At 44.6% G+C, this 22,214-nt stretch overlaps 1 protein-coding gene across 4 annotated transcripts in view; it reads right to left on the bottom strand.

Moving 5' to 3' along the window:
* Positions 1 to 22,214, bottom strand: part of DIP2C (disco interacting protein 2 homolog C) — a 340,053-nt gene that overhangs the window by 151,591 nt on the left and 166,248 nt on the right. For 2 of the 4 annotated variants that reach the window (XM_028494871.2, XM_055087862.1), the window contains exons 2-3: positions 6,456 to 6,527; positions 4,707 to 4,874 (exon numbers count right to left, since the gene is read on the bottom strand). In XM_028494871.2, the coding sequence (XP_028350672.1) occupies positions 4,707 to 4,874; positions 6,456 to 6,527 (240 nt within the window). Of the gene's footprint in view, positions 1 to 4,706; positions 4,875 to 6,455; positions 6,528 to 10,871; positions 10,986 to 22,214 lie in introns of all 4 variants that reach the window. The other 2 variants (XM_028494873.2, XM_028494872.2) reach the window with 2 other exon arrangements.

Genomic DNA, 22,214 nt, shown 5'->3' with positions numbered 1-22,214 from the left:
GGGGCTACCCTGGTGGCGCAGTGGTTGAGAGCCCGCCTGCCGATGCAGGGGACATGGGTTCGTGCCCCGGTCCGGGAGGATCTCGCATGCCGCGGAGCGGCTGGGCCCGTGGTCCATGGCCACTGAGCCTGCATGTCCAGAGCCTGTGCTCCGCAGCGGGAGAGGCCACAATGGGGAGGGGCTCGCGTACGGCAAACAAACAAACAAAAAAAAGAAATCATGAAGGATGTGTACAAGATAACCTGCATAAAAATGTATATAAAACAAACATCTTCATTCAAATTCTGGTCTTATTTTTACTAATTGCATAATGGGACAAAGAGCTCAGCCTCTGAACCTCGGTTCCCACATGTGTTGGGGTGCAGACATGGACACATTAATACAGGAGTGACTGCTACTCCCAGGACCCTCACCGTGACTCAAGGCTCTCTGCTCCCTGCACACAGCATTCGTGGATCTCAGGGTCCCTCGACCTCACCAGGCACCCAAAGGGCTCTCACGTAAGTGAAAACATGCTTTAGGCAGTTGGTAAAACTGACAAGGATTTTTCCATATTTCAAGTTTGTACAAAAACGATTTTTGAATTGTCCCATTCTCTTCTAGCACCTAATTATACTTTCCTTCATGCAACAGCACTTATTTCTAACATAAGTGCCATCAAGGAGTTTGCCGGAAAATAAACAGTACAACTGTAGTACAGGTGAGAAATTTACTACTTTCACTTCATACTGACGCAAATGAGAACAGCACAAAATAGACAGAAATTTCACCATCAGCACTGTAACATCTCCCCGACCATACTGGCCTGATTCTTACATTACTGTCACTCTTGTGTCTACCTTACCCTCCATTAGCATGAAGCCTTGCAATAAATCAGTATAAATTTGCTAACCATTTTCCTATTCATGTTTGAATTTTCGTAGGGACTCATGCCTGGAAAAGTATAGATGACCTGGAGTTCAGGGTTTCACGAGAGCCCCTACTATCGTGCATTTGTGTCTCATCCGCACATCCCAGCACTTGGCTTTGCTCAGTAGGTAAGTTCGGAGGCAATGAGAGTATATGGTCAGGATCAGGGCTTCAGATTTCTGCGTTTTCCTTATAGATTGTCCACAAAAACCCATATGAGCCAGATCCAAAGTAGACACCACTCTCACTGTTCCATGCCCAGCTCTGCCTTCCGTAGAGGCTCAGCTGTTCCCTGTTAACTACTGGCGTCTGGGGGAGGAACCTGATTGGTTCATGCCACCAAAAAGAATAAGAAACCCATCAATAATGACCAGCTGTGTGTGATAAAATAAGAATACTTCTTAGACAACTGAGAGTAGCAAGCTGTGTATCAAGATCATGACCAGGGCTTACCTAGGATACAGGTCATTTACCTTTAGGTGATGAAAGTTCATTTCCTGTAGCAACTGAGTCTGGAAAGAATTCATGCGAAGTCACAGGCCACCCTGATTTAACTACTCATATTTCTCCTTTTCTGGCATTTAACCTTGCAGGCTACACCCCATCCATCATGAACAGATGGCATGGCCGAAGAAGTCCCCCAGGACCAGCTCTGTGTCCCTACAACCCAGGTCATATAGGCAACACACTGCTGTCCCCAGGGAAGTGAGGGCTGCACTTTGGGAGACAAACTCTGTGGCAGGATGAAAATATAGACCAAATTGTGCACCTGGCACCAGAGAAGCAGAGCAGTTGTTAATGTGAAGAAGCAGAACCGATCAACCACAGCAGTGCCAGTAAACTTCATTTTCTGGAGAATATAAAACACAATGGCCTGTCCTAACCCCAGGGATCAGGGAAGAAATCCTTGTCGAAGTGACACTGCACTGAGCTTTAAAAGATGCACAGGTACAGGCAGAGGGCACAAGCATGTACAGAATGCCTCACATGCATTGTGACATTGGATGTAGGCTGGAGGAGGTGAAGAGAAGTCAGGCTGCTATCCGTGAAGCCCTTCTGATGCAGACGAGTCTGCACTCTGGGTGGGGCCGTCTGCCTTCTCCAGAAGAGCAAAAGTGGACAATAAACTTGCCCTAACCAAGAGAGGCTCCTCTCTGAGGAGGCTGTTCACGTGGATCCCACAGCCGATCCCCAGAGAGCAGGAAGGAAACAGACAGACTTGCCCTCTGGTCAGGGTAGCCGAATTCACCAAGATTTTCACAACTACACAGTCACAGTAAGTCCTTGTAACTGAGCACAAGCCGCTTGCTGTTGGAGGAAAGGCGAGCTGGGCTTGGAGAAGACTGGATCTTCATAAATCACTCACCACTCAGAAACATTTGATGCCAATCACGTGGAAAGTAATATCTAGCCAATACATGCATCATGAGAACAGAGGGACTATTTGGTCAAGGAAGGTTTCACTATTTATGGTAATGTTGGAATGTTACGACCTCACATCACCATCGCCTTGTCATGAAAGCAGTGAAGACTCACATAGAAGCTAACACCATGTGATTAAGATATCCCTGGAGAGAGTGGTAGAGAGTGGATTTTATCTTCTATTTTCACAAATTTTATCAGGTTCAGAGACTAATGAAAAACATATAGCTTCAGAGACTAATGAAAAACTGCAAGAGAACTAGAACCAAACAAGTTCTCCTGAATAATATTTTCTCTTTGATAATGATTTTCAATATATTCTGATCCCTTACTTCATTAAATACGTAATTTTCTTTTTTCTTTCTAGCTCTGGCACACTTTCCCTCATCCAGCTTTAGGTGAGCATTCAACACTGTGCTCCCTGAAGACAGCGTATCTTTGACTGGGTTCCCCAGTCACTCACTTCTGTGCAGAGAAGAAAACCAGGAAAAAACCTGCTTCCCCAGCACTTTGCCTGGGATGGGGTAATGCTTGGGAGCTCAGACTAGGGTGCTCAGCTGTTGTTGAAGGCTGTGGAAGCCATCCTAACTCATAATCGTGTGTCCCAAACAAATCTCCAAAGTATCTTTGAAATATCTTTAGAATACTTTCTAGAGAAGTCTTTAAAAATTTTTTTAATATATAAATTTATTTATTTATTTATGGTTGCATTGGGTCTTCGTTGCTGTGTGCAGGCTTTCTCTAATTGTGTTGAATGGGGGTTACTCTTCGTTGCGGTGCGCAGGCTTCTCATTGTGGTGGCTTCTCTTGTTGTGGAGCATGGGCTCTAGAGCACAGGCTCAGTAGCTGTGCTGCACGGGCTTAGCTGCTCTGTGGCATGTGGGATCTTCCTGGACCAGGGCTCGAACCCATGTCCCCTGCACTGGCAGGCGGATTCTTAACCACTGCGCCACCATGGAAGTCCCTCTAGAGAAGTCTTAACTTTTTCTCTGATAAATAAAAATAATGCTAAAAAAAAAAGAAGTAAAGTTCATCAAAACACAAACTACTTTTAGAAAAGTGTATGGCAGGATAAGGGTCACTAAAAAGGAAAACAAGATATTTCTCATAAAGATCCTACACCAAAAGAATCATGTCTAAGACTGACCTAGTCAAGAAAGAATTCTCTGATTTAGATCCACATGCTCTCCTTACTGCTTCCCAGAGACAGTCTTATACGAGTGACCATTCATCCAGGGCAACTTCTCAGAAATACAGATCAGCAATACGAACTGCAAAACTACCTGGGCATCTGGTCGCCCAATCCCAGCATCATGGGTGAACCTGCCTTCTCCTTCCCAGTGGGAATGGCGTGGACACAAGGGCCAGGGAGCAGTGTTCCGAAGCAGCTCTCACAGCTTCACACATCCACAGGTGCAGCAGTGAAGCATACATAAATTGCGACAGGGCCCCTGCAGCTAATGCCCAACTCCACCGCCCGCCTACCACCGCTCCGCTCTTCTCCACACAGACATGCATCACGCCAGTCAGCAGGCTGGCATGGAGAGGAGGGCAGAGCCACAGCGGAGAGACCCGGCTGGGTTCCCTCCTCTAAGATCCTGGAGGCCGACTGTGACATAACAGCTTAGTGTCTGTACCTGATTCTCAAACAATGCCTTTTATTTGAGGTAAAACCCTGAAGCTTATAAATGCTTATTCCTTATTGTACTAAAAGGTACACTGAACTCGTCTTTTTGGGCTTCTTATATTCAAAATATTGCTCACTAAAATAATTTTGACCTCTGAATAGGATCACGACCTCTAAGAATACACTCTATGATTAACTGGTTCAATTTTTCAATTTCAAAACTCCATAACTGCCCTCTGGAGATAGGAATACCATGGAGCTACAGACCTTACTCCCTGAAGCAGATCTCAGAGGCCAGGATTCATTAGAGTTCATCCTTCACCCAGGTCTCTGGCTATGAGACAAAGGTTAGCGGAATATCAACAATTTTAGGAAGAACTGTATGATCTGTCATGCATTCTTTCTTTCTTTCTTAAGTGTTTTGTAAGTGGTGCTCCAAATGCAAAAATATGGTTGTAAAAACCGAGTATTATATTTTAATAGAAAACACTCAAAACTGGGCCCTGAGTCAGCAGGATGATCATGGTCCGGGGTCTGTGACAAGCTCTTTGCCCAGGGAGCACTGTGGCCTCGATAAGTCGCACAAGTTCAAATGGAGAACAGGGGCTCAGAAACAGGACCTCCTATGTTCCCCCAAGGCTGAGCCCTCACTTCTGTTTAGAAAGGCATTAGGTGGACAGTCCACTGCAAACGTGCCCTGCCGTGGGGTGTGTCTCTCTCTCTCTCTCTCTCAGTTAAGTGCGCTCACCGAAACGAAAGTAAAACAGTGGCCGGTTTCCTGCGGTGCTGGCCGCCCGCTCTCTGACCGCGGCGTCTCGGATGTCACACACCCCGATGTTGCCAGCCTGCAGCATTCTTCTCGGGGCTCCTTCACTGTGCTGCAGTCTACACCGGACCACGGCAGCTCCATTCGCTGCTGTAACAAGTTGAAAAAAAACTAATTAATTCAAACTTTAGTTTTTTTTAAATTTGTTACAGCACCGAGCAGAGCGGCCGACCCCATGCAGAACAGCACAAAGAACATCAAAGGGACCACGCCACACAGGGCCACCCTCAGTGCTCAGCAACACAGGTCAGCCATGTTCCTGGCACTGTCGCAGCTCCAGAGCCATCTTCTGGGAAGGTGCAGAACTGCTTCTGTTTCACTTTTGTTTGGTAAGGCACGGACAATAAAATCTAGCAACCCAAAGGGCCTACAGTCTCCCCGCCAGCCTTCCTCCAAGACCAGGAGAGGCCACGTGCAGACAGGAATTCATCACAACAGCTCTGCTGGAGCACGAGAGGAGGAAAGTGGGGAGACCACATCTAGTCGTCTGCCCACGTGTGCTCTGAAGCCTCTCACACATGGGGTCAGCTAGACAACACACGTATTTTCCATCCACTCAGACAGTGCAGAGCTTCTTCCTTTTACAGACTAGACAGCAGGAAAACCCAGGAAGTCAGCTAAGGCAGGCCTGCGCAGCCGGTCATCTTTATGTTAACTTTCTTAAGTACTGAGAAAAGAAAGAAATCACACCAAACCAAACAAAGCTAAAAAAGCAGCAGAAACTCAACACACAAGTTAAGTGTCCTGGAATGTGAGCCACAGGTGGGGACACTCCTTCTGTGCCCACAGCACTGGAGGCTGTGTCACAGCACGGAGAGCCGGTGGGCCTGCGCTGGGCCTGCACATGCAGACTTGAACCTCTTCTAGCAGAAGCGGCTCAGCAGAGCTTCACATTTGTTCCAACAGTGAACACTGGAGAGTCCATTTCTGTTGCTGTCCTTCCTCCTGGAGGACTTGTGTTAGCTTTAAGCCTTTCCTGATGCCCAGAAAATTCTCAAGGTTGCCCTCGGTCTGAACTGAGCTTACATCAGAACGGAGTGTTACAACTGCAGCCCAGTATCATCTTCCTTTCCCTGAAATGTACAGAACCCAGCTCGAGGGCAGAAATTCTACACACTTGCACATGTGAAAACGCTGGAATTAAACAGAATTTGTACTTGGGGAAGAATCCATAACACTGACAATCACGTTTCAAAAAACAACCAACCTTTACGATTTTATAATACCAGGCAGGATGTTACATCATTTTCTAGATTTCCAGATTGGCCCTCCACCCCCCACCAATGACGTCAACAAAAACCTTGGATTAATTTCAACCATTATCAATAAATTTAACTCACTAAGACAAAAGTCATGTTTAAACCATAAATGCTCTCATATTTTTTATGATTATAGCCATTTTAAAATAATCAAACATATTACTGCGGCTCTATAAATAAAGAACCTATTAAATTTATTAGGCACATTTATAGAAAAGTCTTATGTATCTTCTAAATTCACAAAATATCCTGCAATCACACAAAGGAGTAGGATGTGCCTAGTGCCACCTCAATGGCATGATCTGCATGCAGACTGGGGACTGAGGGAGGACTTGTGCTCAGCTGTTCTCTCGCGTGTTGCAGTTAACTCTTAAAATGGGATGCTTTATGCTACTCATCAAGGTTTACGTACTTGGAGGCTGGGGCAGGTAGGCTCCAATCAATTTCGATCTCTTCTTTTCATATCCTTTTTGTGTGATGTCACCTGTAAGAGAAGGAGAGGGAAGTTCAGAATGCTTTCACAGGTAGAGCTGAACACTCAACTGAGAAGACACAGTCACATCTGTGTGTGTCTTCTATTTCCTTATAATTTAAGGAGAAAGCACTTCATATCATTCACCTTGACGTTTCCTCTGCTCACAAATACTCATTTAAGTTATATAAAATCTTTCACTACGCGCACACATGCTTGTCCCCGGCCCCTTCTCACAGGGTTTTGGTTCTGATGGGGTCCAGAATTAGATTCTTGCAATCTTATTCACATTTGTGGGGCAGGAAACCTCCCCAATCTACACGGCTCTCATTAACTCAATCAACAACAGATTCTGCAGGTGTCTACCCCAGTGAGAGCTGGCCAAAACCAGCACTGAGATATCATCTCACACCGGTCAGAATGGCCATCATCAAAAACTCTAGAAACAATAAATGCTGGAGAGGGTGTGGAGAAAAGGGAACCCTCTTGCACTGCTGGTGGGAAGGTAAATTGATACAGCCACTATGGAGAACAGTATGGAGGTTCCTTAAAAAACTAAAAATAGAACTACCATATGACCCCGCAATCCCACTACTGGGCATATACCCTGAGAAAACCATAATTCAAAAAGAGTCATGTACCAAAATGTTCACTGCAGCTCTATTTACAATAGCCAGGACATGGAAGCAACCTAAGTGTCCATCAACAGATGAATGGATAAAGAAGATGTGGCACATATATACAATGGGATACTACTCAGCCATAAAAAGAAATGAAACTGAGTTACTTGTAGTGAGGTAGATTGACCTGGAGTCTGTCATACAGAGTGAAGTAAGTCAGAAGGAGAAAACCAAATACCGTATGCTAACACATACACTACCAAATGTAAAATAGATAGCTAGTGGGAAGCAGCCACATAGCACAGGGAGATCAGCTCTGTGCTTTGTGACCACCTAGAGGGGTGGGAGGGAGGGAGACGCAAGAGGGAAGAGATATGGGAACATATGTATATGTATAACTGACTCACTTTGCTGTAAAGCAGAAACTAACACACCATTGTAAAACAGTTATACTCCAATAAAGATGTTAAAAAAAAAAAACCACCACTGATTAGCATCTTCCTCCATTAATGAGATTTTTTTTCTTGTCAGGCGTGTCGGTCCCAAGGACTATACTAGCGTATTTTTGAAAATAAGTGTCTAAGACGAAATGAAACAGTAGATAAAACAAAGCAAGAGAACATAGGACCTATGGAATCCAAAATATATGAGAAAGAAGCTTATCACTAAAACAGGAATTAAATTGCTGATGCCAGAGATTCAAGGGCCATTGCTAGGCTGGCATTTTCCCCAAGCGCCAAGTACCTGGGACAAATAACCTTTATGACGTGCAACAGCCTTTCCCAATTACAAGTTCGAGCGTACCCAAAATGCTGATTTGTGCCCTTGAATTTTTCTGAAACTGTTAATTTTTTTCCTAATATTCTGACCAAGCCATCATTCCTGAAAGAGCTAAATACTAAAGTTTTAGTAAAAATACAGCAAACAAATGAAAAGTTATAATGAGTCACACACAAGTCGCTAAGTCTGCTTTTCCTGGTGGTGGTGCTCGCTACATCGGATCAAACCAGAGGGCACCCTGACCCAACCACCTCACAGCTCACTGCAATCTTGTCCAGCCCACGAAACACATGACTAGTTTATGCACATGGAGCTGTAAACAACACAAATATATGAAACCACATCCCGCTACTGGCTATTGAGTGTTTTTGGTGCTAAAACAAACTGACCGCTCTTTGAAGATAATAAACTACGAGAGAGCCATTTTTTGTGCTAATTGTACTGCTGCTCAGCATGTTATAAACTCAAAACCAGTTTGCTCCTCGAGGGGATGCCTAGAGGAAAACAGAAGCATGCGACAGGGAAAGGAGCATGTGTGTGAGGGTGTGCTGGTGGGAGAAGCACATACTGGCCTGTTGGGAGGCCACCTGAGCACAGGGTAGACACATACTGTTTACCGGGTGTTTCCCCCCGGTGCTCTCCCTTTCCCAGCCAACCCCACAGCTGCTCTGCACAGTCCTGCCATCAAATCCCAGCCTGATGAACCAACCCCTTCCAGCTTGTTCTTCACCCAAAGTTCAGCTTAAGTTTTGAGGAGGAGCTCAAGATGGCAGAGCAGGAAGATGTGGAGCTCACCTCCCCGCATGAACAAATCTAAACTACATCTACATGTGGAACAATTCTCACTGAAAACTAACTGGAGACTGGCAGAAAGACTCCTGTACAACTGGGGCTATAATAAAGAGCCACATGGAATAGGGTAAGAAGAGAAGTGATCAGGTGAGGAGCTGTGCCCCACGGTGGGGACTCAGAGGAAGAGGGAGATCACAGGAGCAGAGATCTGCCCTGGGGAGTGAGCGCTTCAGCCACAGATCAGGCTCCCTGGTCCTGGGGTCTGACACGGTGAAGATGAGTGCCCTTGGCTGGCTGGAGGGCCCATGGACTAACAGGAGGGCTGTGGGAAGCCTGGGCTCCACGGTGAGAAGTGTGCACGCTGGCTTGCTCCCATGCAGGGCGGAGTGAGGGCTGCTCCAGCAGCTGCTGGTTTCCCATAGCCTGAGCCAAGCGACCACTCCAGTCCCGCTTGCTTCATGATGGGGAGAGGGCCCAGCTGTGAGACTCAGAGCAGCTCAGACCCAAAGCAGCGACTGAGTGGGGTGGTGGCAACCACTAGCAGCGCTTACAAAGGTGGCGAGTCAGAAGCAGCCCTGACCTCTGTCAGCGGCCAAACCCCCCAACCCCACTGACAGCCCACACAGGCACCTCTTGCTCCAGCACTGCTGGGGCGAGGGGACTCGTGCAGGGAGCATGGAAAATACACACTTAAAGGGAATGGAGCAGGCTTGGACCTGACCCTCAGGGCTTCTGCTCCAGCAACTTGGGACCTGGCCCGGCCCCGATAGGGTGTTGATGCCATCGAGCAGAGGGGAAGCCCAGCTCACACCTGGCTCCAGCCCTCACCCCTCCATCTTCAGCCCCTCCTCCTAAAAGTTGAGAGCTGCCAGCACACCCTGGGGTAAGACATGACTTGTGCTCACAACAGATAATGAAGCAAAAATAAACAATTTACCAGATAAAGAATTCAAAGCATTAGTAATCAGGATGCTAACTAAACTTGGGAAAGGAATAGATGAACATTGTGAGAATTTTAGTAAGAAACTAGAAAATATTTTTTTAAAAAAGAACCAGTCAGAATTGAAGAATACAATAAGTGAAATGAAAAACACACTAGAAGGAAGGAAAAGCAGATTAGGTGACAGTGAAGAACACATAAGTGATCTAGAAGATAGAATAATGGAAATCACACAAGAAGAACAGTAAAAAGAAAAGCAAATTTAAAAATGAGAACAGTTTAAACGATCTCTGGGACAACGTCAAGCACACTAACAACCACATTATGAGGTTCCAGAAGGAGAAGAGATAGAGAAGAGGGTAAAAATGTATTTGATGAAATTATGGCTGAAAACTTTACAAACCTAAAGAAGGAAACAGATATCCAGGTACAGGAAGCACAGAGAGTCCCATCCCAAACAAGATGAACTCAAAGAGACCCACACCAAGAAATGTGATAATTAAAATGGCAAAAGTTACAGACAGAGGATTCTAATGGCAGCAAGAGAGAAACAAGAGTCATATTCAAGGGAACCCCCATAAGGCTATCAGCTGATTTTTCAGCAGAAATATTACAGGCTAGAAGGGAATGGCATGACACATTTAAAGTGCTGAAAGGTAAAAACCTGCAACCTAGGATACTCTACCCAGCAAGGTTACCATTCAGAATTGAAGAAGAGATAAAGAACTTGTCAGACAAGCAAAAACTAAAAGACTTCATCAATACTGAACCTACCCTAAAAGAAATGTTAAAGGATCTTCTACTAAGTGGAAAAGAAAAGGCTACAACAAGAAGAATCTATAGGAAAAGAAAAATCCCACTAGTAAAGGCAGACATATAGTAAAGGCTCAGGATCAACCATTTAAGCTAGTAGAAAGATTAAAAGACAAAGTTCAGCTCAAGTTTTAAAAATTTCTCAGATGAACATTTAAGTATTGGGGGGGGGGTCCCTCCTTTGAAGCCAACCTCAAAGGACACTCACTATTCACTCTCATTTTTAAATGTGGTCTTACTTTGGAAAGCTCCAGTTGTTAAGATCCTGGCCTAAAGGAACACAGGCACTTTCCGCATGAAGCCACAGCTCCTCTTTAAAGGGGAGATGTTAATGTCGGCCTCACAGGGGCGTCCACTCAGGTTCCTGACCCCACAGACTCAGAAAGGCTGGATGGGAGGCGGAGTCAGTACCTCCACGCAGGTGTTCTATTTCAGCTCCACTACTAAATCATGCCACTAAGCAGTCAGCTCGGAGAACCTCCAGATACGACTCAGAAATCCCAGGCTGCTATCATCTCTCGAAACCTAGAAGAGGGAAAGGGAGACACTATTTATTGAATAACTTCCACACCCCACGAATTTTATCTAAATCACAGGTTGGCAAACTACAAATCCAGCCTGTGGGCTGTTTTTGGAAATAAAGTTTTACCAGCCCACAGCCATACTCCCTGGTAAGCACCATAACACACACTGTGCAGCCTGCATAGCCAGAGTATTAACTACACAGCCCTGTCCTATGCGTCCTAAATAATCTCTTTTAATCCTTATAACAACTGATTTTACAGGTAAGAAGTTGAGGTGCAGATAATGGTTATGTTTCTCGCCCAAGGCCCCAGATCTAAGAAGAAAACCACCTCTGTCCAAGTCCAAAACTTTTCCCATGAAAGCCACACCTGGAGTCTCCACTCGAGCCTCCACTCTGTGACCACTGGTCAGCATTCTTGCCACCTGATGTCCTTCCCAGCTCTCTGCCTGACCCGGACACACTCCTCAGGGACAACCGCGCACCCCACTGCCTGTTTCCATGCCCCCAGCCCCTGCCCTGTCTCAGTGACATCCCAGCCTTGCGCTCTGGCCACACAGATTTCTGCACAAGTCTCATGAGGCCTCAGATGGCTGCTTACAGTTTGTTTTTGTAACATATACGAGTGGTTTATCTTCAAAGCCAGGCTGTGACACCTTCACGGGTCAGTGTCCTACAGAACCGAGTATGACCCCTCTGTTTTACAGACCAGGACTATGTATTGATGGAGTTCATCACAAATGAGGAGCAGACACCAACATACAGAATGACTTCAAATAAGTGACTGGACAGATGCTGCATTCATAATCAGGGAAAATGCCTGGTGATTATTTAACTGTTTAGTGGCCATGTGGGGAAAGGACATAAGGAAATCGATGATTATTCCATTATCAAAGTGTGTGAAACAACAGCCTGGCTCATGTGTTACGTAAAGGATCCAGCGTCTGCGGCAGGAGCAGGTTCCTCGGGCGCCCCAAACATCAGGGCTAAAATGTCCTCACTGCGTTTCCTTTTCCATGCAGAAAGTCCAGTTATTTTTAACTCTGGAGCTACTTTAGCATCAGGTAGACTGAGGTCCAACAGACTATCTATGTCAAACTCACTGCAAATTTATATAAGTAGGGGGGTCTTGTGTTCTGAAGCAACCAATGAGGATAATATAGTAAGACAGATAGAGAGGTAGATGAATGGAGATAAAGAATAAATTGAAAGGACAGATAGATGACTGATAGAAGGAAGGAAGATGGATGAAAGATGGGTAGGACAGACAGAAGCTGGCTAGCTTACACACAACTCCATCCACCCAGAGCCCCTCCTTGGTTTCCTCCTGAGGTTGACCTACAATCAGTGCCATGGGATCACCATGGAAACACACAGTGTTTCTCCTCACTTTACATCCATTCAGGCTAAAGTTGGATGCTTTAGCATCCAACTTTGGCTGCTCCTCCCCTCTGCTCCTCACTTTGGATCTGTAATGAGCACACAGTCTTCAGGATGAAACTTTGTAAACTCAATGCAGAAAGGCTATGAGAGAGAGGAACCCTACTCCACATCACATTTCTAAGCAAGACTTTATTAAAACCTATCAATCTGTAAAGACTATTCCATGGTTTACAGCAGGTTAATTAGTATTCTTTCAACCTGTAAGCTAAAAGAACACTATCAAGCAAACGTGTAGACCACTTCGCCCATGCTACGTCTACATTTTGCTCCTTGAAAGGGAGCAAACAGTTGACGTTAAAGGACATGGACCACAGGATCCCTTGCTTGAGAATTTCCCATACAAAATTCCAAAGAGTGTATTTTCCATGATTTGATACTCAAGACACCCATCTAACTCTCCTTTCATTTTAGGAATAAGAATGTATGACAGAAAAGTAAACACACAAATCGTTTGTAACTTCAGTGAAGAGAAAATAAAAGTGATTTTTTAAGACACTTTCTACTTTGTCAAAAATGTTATTTATATTATTATTCTTGGACAAAGAAGTTCCATAAGACCAAGAATTACAACAGTAGAAATTAAAGTTCTCATGTGTTCTGTAACAAAGGAAAGAGAGATTTACAGCCAAGGCATAAATTTGAACTGAAAATGCAAGTCAAGTAAAGCCCCCAATGTACAGCTGAATCTCACTAAGACAGAGACCATTCTCCCCACCCCGCCCCCACCCTGGGAAGAATTCTTTTTCTTACTTATATTGTAGTCCAGAGTTTCCAGGCAACCTGAGTCTTAGAAAAGCGAAGGAAAAACCAGCCTAGGAAATGCAAGAAGGGAGGTGATACTGCAGCTCCTCTCTTTTTCCATCCTGGCTTCATTCTGGCAAACTTGGACCCCACAGGAATTTGCAGAGCCCTGTGGGTGTCGAGTCAGAATAGGACAACCCGCAGAGCCAGGAATACCCCCAAGAGGGGAGTATGTGCCCCAGAGCCACCTCCACAGCTGGGTAAGCGCCGAGTAAACAGACCAGCCTAACAGGGACGGTTTCCATTCTTGGTGTCAGGAGCTTATTATTTAATGCTGGAACGAATGCTTTATATAACAAAGCAATCATTTCCATGTTTGGAATTTTATGGCTGTCAGGAACCTTCAGAACGCCTCTCTCCTAAGCCGCTGGCTTTATAAGGCTTAGGGAGCACCCTTGACGGCCTTTCCCCTCCCACCCAGCTGCTGGAGGCACATTTGTCATCTCTGTGGGAAGCTTTTCTTTTCTGCAGAGAGACTGTGCTGTCCTGGCAAGAACCCACCTGTCCAGGGGAGTAGAAGCAGGCAGACCGGGAACCTCTCCTCGCCCTGAACACAAACCATACGTCAGCTAACTGCTCTGGTCTCATCTTTCTCAGTGATAAAATATTGGTAATAACACCTACTACCTTCCACCGTAGTTGAAAAGATCAAATACACAGAACGTGAAACGTCTCAGAAAGCATGAAATAGGGAAGAAAACAGTTTAAAAACCCAACAAGTACTCATGTGGTATCTATTACACATGCAAACTTGTGAAGGACACTACCAGGCTCCCAGGCGCAGCTCCTGCTCCGAGTTAGGCGGGAAGAATTCCATGCTGGGTGTGCCAGCCAGCAGTACATGTGAAGAGCAGGATGGCTCCAGGGGAGTGAGGCCGAAGGCAGCAGATGACAGAGGTATCAGAAATCCTGAGGAAACCTGAAATCCCAACCTCTTAGGCATCCACGCGCTTCTCTTTTATCCCCGCCACGGTAACCGGACCTGGGGTGCCATCAGCTCTCCCTGTGTCGACCACACAGCGGCTCGCAGCTCTGGATCTCAGTCCCCAGCGCCCACCTGCTCCCCACCCACTGACCTGCCACTAGGAGGGTGGTGAGACTGCGGGGCCTTGTCCTTGGAGCCTGGCGAAGGCTGCTCCGGGACGGCGCGCAAACCCATCAGCAGCACCTTCACGTCCTTCCAGAGCCTGGGCCCACATCTCGAGATGTCACATCACTTCCCAATTATTGTGTTTTCTTTCCTTCGTTACTATCTTACTACTGGATTTATCGCTCTTTCATTTTTCTCAAGTTTATGCCATATTTCCAATGTAAAATTTAGAAATTTGAGTTCTATAAGGATATTTTAAGTAAGGTAATCAGGATAAATATAAACCCTTCTCTCGGATTATAAAATCACCAACGCTTATTCAAATACTCAGGATGATGGAAAAAAATTCTCAACATGATTGGGATTTTTACGTTTATGGGAATAACCATAAAGTTCCTCAAAACACTTAGTTAATGGCATGACCAGAAAGAAAAATATATATTTTAAATATGCACTATGTTGAAATCTTAACTCTAGCCAGTAAGGTCTGGATGTTAGCACTTAACTTTGACACTTGTCAGAGTCAGGAAGGGTGAGTGCAGGTCCACAAACACAGGGGCACCCCCAGTTCCAGCATCTTTTCTTCCTCTTACAGAGTCTTCCACAGAGCAGAAGTTTTCATCTTGATGAAGTCCAATCTATCCATTTTTCATTTTAGGGACTGTGCTTTTAGTTTCAATCTAAGAACTCTTTGCCTCATCCTCAGACTTGAAGACTTCTCTATTTTGCTAGATGTTTTGTAGTTTTACATTTTACACTGAGATCTATGATCCTTAAGTTAATTTTTGTATAAGGTGTGGGATTCAGGTCTAGATTTTTTTTTTTTTTTGGTCTATGGATGTCCAATTCCTCCAACATGATTTATGGAACAGGTCATCCCTCCGCCATTGAATTGGTTTTGCTCCTTGGTCAAAAATTAATTGGGCATTTTGTGTAGGTCTGAGTTCCCCACCCCATTCTACTGCACTGGGGGTCTAACCCACACTCTTGACAACTGTGGCTACACAGGAAGCCTTAGCATGGGGAAGAATGATTTCTCCTACTTTATTCTCCTTTGTCAAAGCTGTTTTGGTTATTCGAGGGCCCTTCCCTTTCCACATAAATTTTAGGAAGTTTGTTATGTCTACCACAAAGCTGAGAACTTGATAGGAGTTCTCTTAAGTCTACAGATCAAATTAGGAAGAATTGACATCTTCACACATTGCATCATCTGATCCATGAACAAGGTATTTAACTCTGATTTCTTTCACCAGCATTTTGTGATTTTCATCATCCTGATCCTTTGATAACGCACATTTCCATATGGAACCTCTATCCTTAGGTTCCCGAAGAAAACAGTCCAACTCCAGGTCAATTCTAGAGTGTATGTGCCTGGCTCACCCCCTTTTGACCATTTCGGATGACATCCTCTGAGCCATCAGCCAGGATGAACGAAGAAGGGAGGGCCCAGCCCTGACCACACGTGACCTGACAGTAAGAAAAACCACAGCACAAGCAGCCATAACCCTGTGTGTAGAGAAGGCACAGACCTGGATTCGGGAAGCTGGGACTGGCTCCCAGGGGGTCACTTACCCGGCTGTAAGTCGGCTAGGAGCACAACCTCCCCAGCCCTCAGTTTTCCCATCTGTACAATGAGGAGCCAGACTCGGATCTACAAAGTCTCAAGAGCCCTGCAGTGAAAGCAGGGGTGCAGAGCAGACCCAGACGGCTCCCCTCTTAGAGGTGAGACTACGGAGAGGCAGAGAGATGTAAGGGAGGACAGGAATGCGCACGCGAGAAGGGACAGAGGGGAGCAGGGGTTTGGTTCTGTGGAGACTGGGCAAAGCGCAACATGACAAGCAGCTGCAGCGTGTGCGAGAGAAAACGTGCAAGAACCCAGGAGTTCAACGTGAAATACAGCAGGGGATTCACCACAGGATCCTGAGACAAGAAAACAGGGCTTATGGAAATCAGGTAATTTTAATTAAGCCTAAAAACACAGTTTAGGAGCAAAGCATGGTTTAAAATTTCTCTTTGAATGTGAAGCGGTAGGTTGGTAACTAGGGCATCCAGCCCACACTGAAGGGTGCTTGTGCTCTCCCGACATTTGGGGAGGGGCTGCTTTTCTCACCCAGCATCCCAGGCAGACCCTCAACCCAGAGCACCAAGTCCTCCACTTACTCAGAAGCCCACTCTTCTCCTTGTGCCCACCCGTGGGGTCTCACTGCCCCCACTGGGAGCCCCGCAGTCCCAGGATGCCACGTCACACCAGGTGAGCGCATCACAGGTAAACAAGGTCCAGGTTCTGCGCACTAGCTTCCTGGCTTCAGGCAACCATGTTCCCCTTTCACACTGTAAACTCCTCATCAATAAGAACATCCTCCATCCCATCATCACTGGATAGGGCACAAAGCGAATACATCCACCACTTGGAGCCTCAAGCCGTGAGGACCACCCCGCTGGAGATTCCATGTGTAGGGGGCAGAGGAAGGGCCCCTCTCAAAAATCAGACAGCTCTTTTGTTTAGAGGCAGAACCAAGGCAAAAACTGTGCTTTTTTTGAGCAGGAACAAGGCCCTTTTAACACAAGATTTACAGAGCATTTATGTAAATTACATGTCACAGGAACTTGCATGGACCAAACGCAGGAAAACATCAACCCATCGCAGCAGCTGGATGAACCCCAACGAGCCCCTTCTCTTGTGAGGAAATATTTAAGTACACACACACTCATTTTCTCCACAGTTAAATTTAAAAAATCATTTCTGGCACAATGAGCTTAAGTGCTTAAGTGGAAGTAAATGAGAAAAAAAAAAAAAAAAAAAAAAACAGAAAAGCCCAACCCTGTGATTCCTTCCCCACCCCCACAAACTGTTAACAGATTTTGAATATTGGTCTGTGTGGGAAGCCTTCTGTTTTTCAAGTAAATGAATCACTGAAGAAAAATATAAAAGATGCTAAAGTGTATATTGCAGATTTTTAAAAAATTAGCAGGCAGGGAGAAAGTACACACACTTTACCTCCTCCAGTAGTTTCTGGTTGTTCCACCGTAGCAGTTACTTTTCTTTTTACCAACTTCAGAATGAATCCTCACCGATGGTAAGGAGGAGGGGAAGAACCTTCACCTCAACTTGTAACACCTGTTTGGTTCTGCAATTAGCTGACTACTCTGTCTTCTGCCAAAAGCTTATCCTCTACAAACTTACACGTGATCCAGTAAAGATCAATCCCACGATGCACATCAGTTACAAAGATCTGGACTAACCTGATTTGTGGAAGCCAGATGCTCAACATTCATCTAAAGAGCACAATGGTAAGACAGGCGCTTCACTGTGACAGTCCCCCAGGACGTGGGCTACAGAATACAGGGAACATGGAGGGAGGCAGAAGTGAAATTTCTTGAGGCAGCTATCATACATTGGGAGGTGGAATCTCAAAACATAAGTGCCACAAAATTAGTTATTTTGGAATAGGCTGTGATAGGGAAGTTTTAAAACTGTGAAGAGTTTTAAACTCTGTGAAGTTTAAAACTCTGTGAAGAGTTTTAAAAACACTTCAGTTTTTGCAACATTCCGCTATGCAGCTGACTTATTTCCTAGCAATCTTCTCTGTGGCGACAACCATCTTGTCCCCATTACTCTTCTGGCCTGTGATCACTTCTTGCTTCACTAAGGGCAAAGAAAGGAATAAGACATCTACAAAGTGCTGTGTCCAAGAAAGCATTCTTGGTCTGAACATAGGATAACCAACTGAAGGAAAGTGCTTGGAGCATTTCCCCTGAACCTCGCTGGCTGTGCGCAGGCGACTCTGGGGGAACGTGATGTCTCTGACAGTCAGCCACCTGGGCTACACAAGCCTCGCGTGCTCCTCTCTCCCAGTCCCGGCCAACTCCCACTCCACCAGGACTCAGAATGGGGCCAGGCTCAGCATCTGCTGCAGATGAGCAGTCCAGACACTGTCATCCTTGCTTCTGCTGGTCCCCAGGCAGCTTTCTTTAGTGGGCTTGTTAGGAATGCACTTTCTGTCCATCAGTGACTGTTTGACTTACATTTTATTTACCTGAAATTCAATTTCTACCCATTTCTTCTCAGCTAAATAAAATTCTTCAAGGAGGAAATCTGCTCACCTTCCCCTGTATCTTCCCTTGAGTATTTAATCTTCCATCAGCATACAAAGCACCTCAGTGCTAACTCACACTCTACCCCAGGGACAGCCGAAGCCCAAGAAAACTTCCACTGTGCCTCTGAGGTAAGGAACCTATGAGAATATGTTGAATCCTACTGGCTAATAATTAATAAAAAATTTCAAAACTCTGTAAATGCTTATGTATAAGTTTCTCTGTACTGTATGATTTATTTGCAAACTGACATTTCTTACCAATGTTATTCTAGTTTACAAAGAACTGTTGACCGTATGAAGAATGACTTCCTGTTTTCGTGGAAGGAACCAATTCTGAAAAACTTAGTCTAAATAATTTTCTCCCCTAAGCAGGCAGACCCTCCTCAACCTTCTTGATTACTTTGAATGGACTGAGAATAGCTTGTTCAGTGGAAATGACACCACCTGATCCCCTCGACAGCAAGACTGGTAGATGTGCACCTGCAGACTGGTTGCCAGCACTGGCCCCAGGAACCAAGGCGGCCACATCTATCATCTGTGTCCCTTTTTGAACTGTTGGGCTTTTCCAAAAAACACATGGGACTTCTAGTCGTCATTCATCAAACTGTTGTTACCCTACAGAATCGACACACTAATCCCTGGAACTTCATAATGACCCAAGTGCTAGCTTAGGGACCCAAGACCACCATGGTTGGAGGCGGGTGGATGGACCCCAACTCTAAACTGGTCAGCTCCTGCTCAGAAAGGTTCCTGGGCCACCACAGAGAGTAAGTTTAGACCCAGAAAATAAAACTGGCGACCCCCTCAGCAAGCACAGACCACCTATAAATGTTTACAGGGATTTGGGCCAGGTCAGGTCCTCTGTGCAAATCCACACACTAGGAGCACCCTGGTAGATGTACTCACTTCCCTCAAAAACCACCCCCTGCCCTGGGTCAGCCAGCGGTCAGGGTCAGAGGTAGGCTCACATTTTGCTCCCTGCAGCTGTCCTGCATTTCCCACCAGTAGGGCCCCGGGCAGCTTCAGGAAGCCCAAGATGCTGGCCAGGAGACCGCCTGTCACAGGCACGGTGATGTAAGCCTAGTTTTCCTCTTTGAAATAAGAGGCCACCACAGCCCTCTGTTTCTTCTCTCAGACGGGATAGAACACTGCATGAAAGGGGCACTCTGACCTTCTGGAAATCCACGATCTGAAGAGCACACTGCTACTGTCCAAGACTGAATCACCTCTGAAATGGCTACAAAATACAGCTTTCACTTGTCCTTATTAAATAAGCTTCATACTCATTCCTACTCAACATTCCCAAACACCATGGAAGTGACCCTGACTTTATTTTCCCATTCACTCATCCAACAGATACTACTATGTGCCAGAAACAGACACAACCCCAATCACTAAACAACTGCTGAATGAAAGATTAAATAACAGTTACATTCTCACTTTTAAACCATGTTTAACAATGTACATAAAGTGGTGCCTAAATTAATGAGTCCAGTGACTTCCTTAAACAAACTGCCCCATCTGGGCAAGTAATGGGAATAAAATGGAGACAAAGATTTTATTTGAAAGATAAAAATGACTGAATATTATCTCCCTCTTATAGTTTTGCAAGATGCAGAATATTCTAGGATTTTTATATCATTTTATCTTCAAATTATACATATATAAATATATATAACATATATAAATATTATATAATTATACGTATAAATATATATTTTTAAATATTTGTACATATAAACTTAAAAATCCTGCTTTCTAAAATAATGGCTCTGTCCTGAAAAGGCCTGCAGTTAAAGGATTTGGGGGGGGTGGGGGGCAGGAGGGCAAAAAACATACTAGAAGACATGTGTAGTAGGCTAGTTATTTTGAGTAAGTTTGTATAATGGTTACTTCTTTTTGTGAGACCAATGAGCTACAGGAATTCCCCCAGCAAACACTCTGAGGCTTCCTGTGCACAAAATCACTTTCAAGGTCAAAATTACCCTGAACTACTGGGAAGAAAACATCTAGACAATCTTGGCATATAATGTGTGTGATAAAGTTTTGATGAGTCCACTACCTAATATTAAATAATAATAACCATGACAGTACAAACTTCTAACTTATGGAAACATTATGTTTTCTAAACATTTTGCCCAACTTTGATCACATGGCAATTATTAATAATACATCTATTCAAAAGGTAAATAATGAAGCATAATGTATACAATCCTCTACCCACTGATGTGTCATTAAAAGTGGAAGGCACTGTAAACAAAGATCTCTGCTTTATTTTTGGAACCCACAATCTCTGCTGGATTTTCGAGTACGTGTGTATTTAGAAGTAATCTTTACAAAGTATGCATATTCCAAAATATGCTCCATACAATCACAGGATAAGAAAAAAAAACCCTCTTGCATTTGAAATAAGAAAAAATAATGAGTAATCAAAGCTTAAATCAATATGCAAAGACAATGTGAAAATGTGCTCACGTTGCAAACTAGCTTGGACAGCAAAGCAAGTCAGACAAGCCAAGGACCAGGGTAGAAAAGCACAGGTGAAAGTGAAATGACACTTAACTCAGTGTGCAAGCCCAGTGTTAAGGATGTACAACAGTGTTCACTCATCTGCAGTAACTCTTCCATGCCTACACTGTTTGGAGTCCTTGGCACTTAAACTCAAATTTCCACCCACTTTGAGACTGTTGTCTGTCCTGCCTACCTGGTAAGGAGCAGGGACATTCCTGACCATTATTCCTGGGCTTCCCATAGGCCCTGCAATCAGGGTACAGTCAGCCACTTACAACATGCACTGAAGTGTTGGACACATCAGGGTAACCCAGTGACTGCTTTTTTACCCCAGTGCTTTCTCACCAACTGCCCTTAATGGGTCCTTTTACATTTTCTGTTCGTAAATGTTTACCTTCCTAAGGCATGTGGTATTGAAAATTTTTAAATGCAGCCCACAAATATATGTGGTTTTGGTTTGTTTCTGTTTTTGTTTTTGTCCTAGAGGCATATTATTAAGGTAAACCAAATTCACAAAGATTATAAGGGTTTCCTGAAAACTGACTTCTAATTTTGAGGGAAAAAATGGCTCTCTACTATTAATACTGATATAGAAGAGTGTTGATGTCTTCTTTGATTAAGTAAAGGAAGAAAAACACTGAATATTTATACATACATGAGCCACATATCTGCAGTTCTATCCAAACAACGTAAGATATGTGTTCTTACAAATGTAGGTCAAAACTAGTAAACAAGGTGTATGTCAAAAGCACGTGACTTTTAAGAGTCCTACACTTTCTAAATACATGTACCCAATATTGGGTATTTTCCTTCAGGGGCACTATACCTAAATTAACATTCCATTTTTAGTCACTGGTTTTAGAATCTGTGATTAGTTTCAGGCAAAAGAAATATATTTAACTTATGCTACTGAATTAATGACTTCTAGAAAAAAAGCCACCGAATTAATAGTGGCTTCTAGGAAAAAAAGGTTAAACTGTGCAAGCTAAATTTGCTGGACCTCACATAAACTAAAAGGTTTGTTTTTTAAAGTTATTTCTCTTGTGTGTTTGTGTATGTTTCCCTTGAGAATGGAAATCTCCACTTAATTTTACTCAAAAGCAACAGACAGGGCTTCCCTGGTGGCGCAGTGGTTGAGAGTCCGCCTGCCAATGCAGGGGACATGGGCTCGTGTCCCGGTCCGGGAAGATCCCACATGCTGCGGAGCAGCTGGGCCCGTGAGCCATGGCCGCTGAGCCTGCGCGTCCGGAGCCTGTGCTCCGCAACGGGAGAGGCCACAACAGTGAGAG

The sequence above is a fragment of the Physeter macrocephalus genome, chromosome 11, assembly GCF_002837175.3.
Source record: "Physeter macrocephalus isolate SW-GA chromosome 11, ASM283717v5, whole genome shotgun sequence".
NCBI lineage: Eukaryota > Metazoa > Chordata > Mammalia > Artiodactyla > Physeteridae > Physeter > Physeter macrocephalus.
The sequence above is the reverse complement of the archived record's forward strand: the minus strand, read 5'-3'. Positions and strand labels throughout refer to the sequence as shown.